Source organism: Limulus polyphemus, unplaced genomic scaffold, assembly GCF_000517525.1.
Source record: "Limulus polyphemus unplaced genomic scaffold, Limulus_polyphemus-2.1.2 Scaffold2180, whole genome shotgun sequence".
NCBI lineage: Eukaryota > Metazoa > Arthropoda > Merostomata > Xiphosura > Limulidae > Limulus > Limulus polyphemus.
Window position 1 is genome coordinate 10,167 of NW_013667790.1, and position 8,898 is coordinate 19,064.

The 8,898-nt window shown below is 32.6% G+C and overlaps 1 protein-coding gene across 1 annotated transcript in view; it reads right to left on the reverse strand.

The window, feature by feature from the left end:
- Window positions 1–8,277: 8,277 nt before the first annotated feature.
- LOC106466180 (homeobox protein engrailed-1-B-like) overlaps window positions 8,278–8,898 on the reverse strand; it is a 33,226-nt gene continuing 32,605 nt past the window's right edge. Inside the window, exon 2 of the mRNA XM_013926423.1 lies at window positions 8,278–8,615. Within this exon, the coding sequence (XP_013781877.1) occupies window positions 8,278–8,615 (338 nt within the window). The remainder of the gene's footprint in view (window positions 8,616–8,898) is intronic.

Consider the following 8,898-nt stretch of genomic DNA (forward strand, 5'->3'; position numbering starts at 1 on the left):
TCTCTTGTTGTTTCATTGATAGTTCCAAATATTTAGATGACTGTCAGAACAACAAAAGATGGTTAGGATTCACTCACGTTGTTTGATTGGTTGTCCAAATGTTTAAATGACTATCAGAACAACAAATGTTCATTTTTCTCTCTTGTTGTTTCATTGATAGTTCCAAATATTTAGATGACTGTCTGAACAACAAATGTTTATTATTTATTGTTGTAATTTGATTGATAGTTATAAATGTTTAGATAATATATTAAAGAAATAAATGTTTAGTATTCACTCATGTTAATTGATTGGTAGATCCAAATGTTTTTAATGACTGTCAAAACGACAAATGTTTAAGGTCGTTATCAGAACAACAGATGCTTAGTATTCACTCATATTATTTGATTGTTAGTTCCAAATGCTTAGATAATATAATTAAAAACACAAATGTTTAGTATTCAATCATATTATTTGACTGGTAGTTACAAACGTTTAGATAATAATCATAAAACTAAATGTTTGGCATTCACTCATGTTATTTGATTGGTATTTCCAAATGTTTAGTTGAATATCAGAAAAACAGATGTTTAAGATGATTATCTCAACAACAGATTTTTAGTATTCAATCATGTTATTTTATTGGTAGTTCCAAATGTTTAGATAATAATCAGAAAAACAAATGTTCTGTATTTATCCACGTTATTTAACTGATAGTTACAAATATTATAATAAAAAATAAATGTTTATTATTTACACATGTTGCTTGATTTGTAGTTTTAAATGTTTAGATGACTGTTTAACATTCAAGCACGATCTGCGTCCATGAAGTGTTTCTATACAATCATGTTAGCGTCCATGAAGTGTTTCTATGCAATCATGTTAGCGTCCATGAAGTGTTTCTATACAATCATGTTACTCTGCTAAGTAAGCTAATTATAGTACTCTTTGATTTTTTTTAAATATGTGAAACTATTAAAAAGGTAAATCAAGCTTTTGAATTATTCATATTAATGTAATTATAATTATCGTGTGCTAAGTTTGTATGAAAGTCATGAGATAAGTAGTTTGTTATTTGAGGACAAAAGCACAATACATGTTAGTTATAAAAGTCATGGTAAAGTAGATTATAATTAGTTAATCATAGTTAGGTACCTTGACTTATTACATAAACTACGGATATCAGGTATAAATAAATATAATGTAGAAATAAAGACACTAGAAAAAGAAGTGATAAAATATCGGGCTCGTTTCAAGATAATTAACAAAGCTTTATGCCTCATCCCTAATTACCAATTAAATGTACATGCTGACAAATCACCCCGATTAGAAAAAAGTTAATTCTTTAAACTTTCTCTCATATGAAACTATCAAAATATTTTCTATGTCTACGATTTTTCTCTAAACCGAGAAATGTGTAACAGGCAACTGACATTTCTACGTCACATTTAAGTCATTTCTCTGATACCCTTCTGTCTCAGCAAAAAATGAAAAGGAAACAGATGATAATCTCAGAGTCCCGACCACCCGAGTTCTTGAGCGGTGCCACTTCCCTGTTGACCCTAGGGATCACTTCCATCTGTGGGGTCCGTCGTGGCGGGACTGCTAACGACATCTAACCGACAACCTTAAACAAACTCTTTTTATATATAGATATATATATAATGAATCGTTAATAGAAACCAGCGCCAAGAGAAGACAAGACCGGCTTCTTGTTCGGTGGAGTGTCAGCTCCGTCTCCCACTAATTAGATCTACTCAATATAAGGGCTGTCTTCTCCTTCTTTTTCTCGTTGATGGCATCTTGCCCACACTCTTTCATCTCCGACCTTAAAAATGTCCTCACTAATAAGAAATGTAAGGCATATACATTATTCACTGTGTTAGTGTAAACACGTTCAAAAAGAAAAAAAAATCCGCAAAACGATGATTGGACGATTGGACCGGCGTTTTTCACAACGTTACTGAGTCGTCTAACTTAAAGAGAAAATCTCCCAGAAGTCGTCTTACGTCAGTCTGCTCGATACGTCTGGAATTGTTAATTAAATATTGCAAACAAATGCACGAAATATTTTGGTTCCGCGAGGCCTTAATTCATCCCGAGGGTGTGACTGTGTATTATACACACACACATATATATATCTATAATAATAAAAAGTCGTGTCTGTGGGTTTGCGTGTGTGTGACCGCCATAACTCCAAGAAGAAAGAACCTAGAAACCTGAAATTTTACACCTATACTAAGTGGACCCTGAGGGTGTGCACCAGGGTATTACTATCTTATCCACGTACGTACGCGCGTGTGCACAATCTTTCAAATATTACATATATTCAAATATTCAATATTACAAATAGAAATCACACACAGACGCGCACATGCATGCATGCGCATGCACATGTGCATGTCTCTGTGTGTATGACCGCCATACCTTCAAGAGGAAAGAACCTAGAAACCTGAAATTTTGCACCCATACTAAGTGGACTGCAAGATTGTGTACCTGGGCATTACTTATCTTATCCACGTAAGTGCGCGCATGTGCATCATCTTTTTAATGAGGCAAGCTAGCGGAAAACCACATAGAAAAGAAGTTGCTTCTAATATTACAAACAGAAATCACAAACAGACAGACACACACACACCTGTGTGCGCATCTTTTTAATGAGGCAAGAAAAGAAATGGTTCCTTATATAACAACATTTAATATATTGAAAAGTCAGTGCGTTTTGGTAACATGGCGTTCCAACAATGGATTTAATGTCATGTTGCTTATATATAGTATATATATGGTATAACCTAATATTGGTGTTAGTCTATGTACTGAAAGCATAAAATGAAATGTATTAACTACAAAACTGGAAAAATATTTGTTTATTTCTTAATCTAGAATCTCCGTTGATTAAAGAGGTTTGTTCTTTATTAAAATTTTTGGCGATATAACAGAAAATACATTAATTCAAAAACGATTTAAGTTTAAAATGGAATCAATATTTTTACTTTCATGATAAATTTTATGCACTTGGCTCTAGGCCAGGTTATCTCACACTATTTCTTTACTTTAGTCTTATTTATTAATTTCTTTAAATCATATCAACATTCACTACAACAAGATTTCTCGGCCTTCTTTCACCCCCGTCACTAAAATCGTAATGAGTAGACGATAATCGAAGTATTCTATCTGGCATACAGTCATCTAGAATATATTAAACTAATAACCCGAGCGATGCTGGGTACTTTTGCTAGTATATATAATACAGCTTTTTAAGCCCCCCAGTGGCATGTCTGCGTACTTACAACGCTAGAATCCGGGTTTCGATACCCGTGGTGGGCAGAGCACAGATAGCCCATTGTGTAGCTTTGTGCTTAATTACAAACAACAACAGCTTTTTAATATAGCGAATCATGAGCGTAATTTGTTAAGGGGTTCGTTTCTATTCGTGGTGCATCTTTCTTATGTATGCGCACGTGTCACGCGATCATGTAAAACTACACTTGTTGTGACGAGAACGCGATGATGTAAAAATGTTGAAATAAGTTTTCGTGCAAGTTTTCAAAATAAACTGAATACTATCTAATCATTACTAAATAGAAGTTTATGTGTAAGTTACAATTATATGTATGTAAATCCATTTTATTAATTATTTTTCACCGTATTTTATACTATATTATACTATCATTTGAGCCCTTCCTTTTAAATGCTATAATGTTTTGTATCGAACTGGCTAGGTGTATTTAGGTATGAACAAACAACCACAGCCTTCTGAAGCGTACTTAGTTGCCCCAAGATAAATGAAAATATGAAGGTTTGTCTTAGCCAGAACATGATTTTTCATTATAGCGTTCACCTGGTCAGTAAGTTGTAAAACAATATGGTACTTACCCATCCACAACATACTGAAAAACGGGGCCACTCACCGCTCAGTACTTAAATTACATTACGTTTGGCTAAAGCTACTGGCTTCCCTACCTGTAAATAAACTAGGCGGCTCGTGGAATTAATAGTTATTTATGGTCCAAAAGGGGTGTGTGTTTGTACCTCCGAACCCCCTCCTTGCGACACCTTTGAGTATATTATGATTTGTCTCTTTACTTGTTAACTTGTTTGTGCTGTAGTGTGTCACTGTTGTTTATGTTATATTACTAAAAAAGCAGGACAGAAGTTTTCAACAGAGAAACAATTAAAAATATAGTTTTTCACTACTGCAAGTATAACGAAATGAAAGAGAAGGAAGGCCTTGTGTTTATTTTTATCTTCTGTGTTCGGATAATTGTCATACTGTGATTAAAAATTAGCCTGTCTAGAGATTCAATTAAGAAATATAAAAATGATTATATAAAAAGGTACACACAATAAAAGTAGAAAATAGTTTACAATTTTGTTTCAAGTGTAAACTAATATATTCGACTAGGAAATAAATCATTCATAATTTTTGGATCAAAACCGTTTTACTTATTGACTGCAGAGTAAAGCAATTATTAGCCTAAAAGATGGGAAGTAGCATCCAGTGAACAATGAAATAAGCCATAAAGAAATATGTTTTGCCTTCATATAAGTATTCACGTATACGTAAAGAGAGAGACTTGTATGGATAAAAGAAAAAAGTATACATAATGTGTTTTTCTTTGCCACATACACACATATTTTCACTTACTCTTTTCTCATCAGTGTAATAGTCAGACATGGAAAATATCATGATAAATCTCGTTATTGTTTTACCAGTGAATTACAAATTATATATATATCCAACTCTGCATGGATAATAAGACAAACGAATAATGAATAAAAAAAAACGATTTATTCTGTTTCTTTAAAATGTATGATATGTAGATTTGTATTATACAAAGTTTACAGACATATTTATTACATCACATAAGGTCAAAAGTCGGGAAAGCATAATTAAGTTACTCATTGATGCATCACACACATTAACTGTTAAAATCAAAAGTTCAAATCGTGGTACAGATTTAACCATCTATTTATTCGGAGCATCAATGGGTATTTTGAATGATTATACATACAAAGGTTTATTTCATACAGTTTTACAGATACGAAAATCATCGACATTCAAAACTTATTACTTAAACACAGACATATAAATACAGTATCATGTTTGTTGAGATCATATACATAAACATGTTATGAAATAAGTAAAGTTACTATATGGTGTATGAAACCGACTACGTAGCATTGGCAATGTTTTTGAACTTAAGAAATTGCAATAGGTTTATTTATTTTATTATTATTTTCTTACAAACATGTAATTTCATGGTACTAGTTTCCATTTTTTTCTCACAAACACTAGTAAAACTATATGTTATATGTAATGGAAACACTTGTATTTTATACACAAGTCTGATGAATCACAACGTTTATTGAATTATATATATATATGCAGTCTTTTTATTCACAGCAAATAATTGAAAGAAACGCGGATTAAACAATAAAATTGAAGTCAAGTTTATTTGGTTTTTAAACATGTTTCAATAAAAACATTACACACATACCAATGGAAAGTCAGGTCTATACTTGTAGGTTATCACCATCTACGCATTCTAAACCATCTAAAAGTATTTCTCTGTCTAGATATCCCACTTCGCCAGAAGTCAATTGAAAATAGCTTTGCAATCACTTTATGTCTCCTGCAAGTCTACCTGTACAAATTTTACTCTATGCAAGACGTAAATCTGCACGTCACAGAAAACAAAAAGACACACTTATTATAGGTTGAGAAATACATATAATTCGCTACATCTTTCAGTTGTACAATAAAATATTTTCCAGTTTTATAAGTGTTACTAGCGTACTCACTACTGAACAGGGAGTGCCACTTGAGAATTAGAAAATAAACCTTTTCTTTTCTTTCTTCTTAAGAATTTAAGAACTTGCAAAAACATTATATAACCCAATCGTTAAATGGGTCCTACTTCTGTGAAGTTATTGTGTGCCTCTCAAGCGGTGAAGGGGAGATTTAATATTTATTTATTTGTTTGTTTGTTTTAATTACGCTTTGGTGAGATTTGTTGGTATCTTAAACACACTTTAGAACCATATATATACATATATTTATATATTAGATAGAAGTGAGGGGAATGCTCTGGCGTTCTTCGCTTATCTTAAATCTGATAAACAAATATAAAAGATGAAACAAACTGGTTTATTAACCTTTACACTTTTTACGACCAACATAGCACATTAGTTTCTAAGCTTATGATAACAGAAAAAACACAGAATTTAAAAAAGTTACTAATTCACATTAAAATAACCGATAAAACGCTATACACTTTCGACAGGTGGAGCTGTCTTTTCAGCACTATAGCTTATATATGTTGATTTTGTTTGTGAGCTAAAGAATAGTAGTTGTGCCGTTCAAACAAGAATGAATTTGATATATCACAGTACTGTTCACATCTGAATAGACAGAAATAGTCAGAATTAGACTTGCAGAAGAAACGTGCTTTGAGGCAGTGGACGATCTACCATGCAATTAATATCACCACCAAGAAAGTGGTCATTATTTTGGGCATATCACTTTCGTGCCCAAATAATTTCACTGTCAACATAATTTCAAAATATATATATACAAAAATATGTCACTAATTTTAAGATCGTAATCTTCAAACATATTCCGACTTACTACTTTAAGCGAATGTTTATTTCCGTTCTAGCCACTTATAACTGGCTGAGTCTTTCATGGATAGTTGCCAAATTATTCTAATCGCACAGTGAAATCCTTTAGCAAGAAAAGGACGAAACTAAACTCAAAGTAAGCCAATCAGAAGTTGTTGGTTGCTAGTAGCTAGAGGAATATATTCATCTTGGGATGATTCCCAGCAAAGAAAAGTACCAATCTCATGGTTGATTGGTGCCTTGGTAGATTTTGCTTGTTAATAGCTAATAGAATCTACTCATCTTTGGATGATACTCAGCAAAGAAAAGTTTAAACTGAGCTTATGGCTGGTTCCTTGGTAGATTATACTTGCCAATAGCTAGACAACACTTCTTGGCCAAGATTGATTTATAAAATAAAGAAAAAGCTCAAACTAAGCTCTTGATTGGCTGGCTCCTTGATGAATACGATTTGAGACGAGTTTTTTTGCTCAAAGAGAGAGAAAGGGTTAAACTGGTGATTGGTTGGCTTCTTTATGAATACGACTTAAGACGAGTTTTCTTGCTCAAAGAGAGAGAAAGGCTTAAACTAATGACTGGCTGGCTCCTTAATGAATACACCTTGAAATGAGTTTTCTCACTCAAATGGAGCAAAAGAGTTAAACTAAGATTATCTGGATTTCTTGTCGGCGAAAGGTATGACACGTCCAGGGGATGATAAACCATTAAAAAGACTATGAATCACAAAGACACGCACAATAATGAATATGCATAATCTGTACGTACACAATCACTATAATGTTACAAATGTACGCATAAACATACCAAAAATGTCTGATGATATCATCTATCATATTTTTTATTAAAAGTAGCTTGTGTTACACTTGTTCATCTTTATATTAATACGAAGAACGTTTTATATACTTGTACTCAAGTAATTTTCAGATCTCTGTCGTAAATATACCATGAAACTTAGTAAACCAAAAAGTAAAAGAAAATATGAGAATCAGCCCATTTCTTGTGTAATATTACAGTAAACATAAATCTAGTAAGCAAGGTTTTAAACGTCAGCATTGTAGTTTTATTGTACAGTTAATACTGGTATAGACTTTGAGATACGACACAACCTATACTGCCTAGAACTTTCGGAAGATTTCTGTCATCTCTGTATTTTACTTAATTGAAATTGTTCAAGTGACAGTAGGATACTCTGTCATGTCTAACATGCTGATCACGTATGACTGTAGTACTGTATAGTTTATTCATAACTTTGCGTCAGTTGATAATGAGTTACTTGGACGTCTAAAGTTACGATATGATAGACTAAAATGGATTGCAAAAAATGACGCTTTTCACAAAAACGGGCTCGTTCTTATAGTCAGTTTTTTTAGAAGAAATATTGCAGCCTGTACAGAATTGTACAATCACCTAATCGCACACACGGAGATAACACAATACAGTATAGGACTCAACCTATCACACCTAAAACATGCTGTCCGGTGGGAATTAACTGAAATCAAGCATAATATTGGATGAATCTATGGTAAATAAATTAAGCGAAAATATACAAAAAGGCTAAAATATATATTTACATAATAAGTTCAATTTATAACTCGTATACACGTGTACGAAAATTTCAAAGTGAACAAACGAAAACGTTCTTTTTTTGCTATGCTTTTAACTGTTGTTATAAGCTCACGTGGAAATGTTCGAGTCACCATCGTCATCAATACCATGAGTGATGGGTAACGTGGTGTGATTGTACAGTCCCTGGGCCATTAGCTGTAAGGCCAAAGGATTTTTCTCACCAGTGGACTTTTTTATTTTAGCCCGCTTGTTTTGAAACCAGATTTTAATCTGGGATTCGTTTACCTGGAGTTCACGTGCTAATTCCTGCCGGCGCTTTTCTGTCAAGTACCGGTTTTCGTGAAACTCTTTCTTTAAACGTGCGAGTTGATCCGTTGTAAAAGCGGTTCTTGGTCGCTTTTCTTCAGGTGTTTTCCTTGAAGTCTTCTTCTTTCGTAAACGAGGACCTAGAAATGAAAGAAGATCATTTGAAATAACTTTTTTCTATATATAAACGTTAACATTGAAACATATGTGTGTATATTACGTACACACAAAAATCATATTCCACTTCGTAGTTTTATTTTTATATAAACGTGAACATTGAAACATATGTATGTATATTACGTACACACAAAAATCATATTCAACTTCGTAGTTTTATTTTTTTATAAACGTTAACATTGAAAAATATGTCTGTATATTACGTACAAAAAATCATATTCAACTTCGTAGTTTTATTTTTTTATA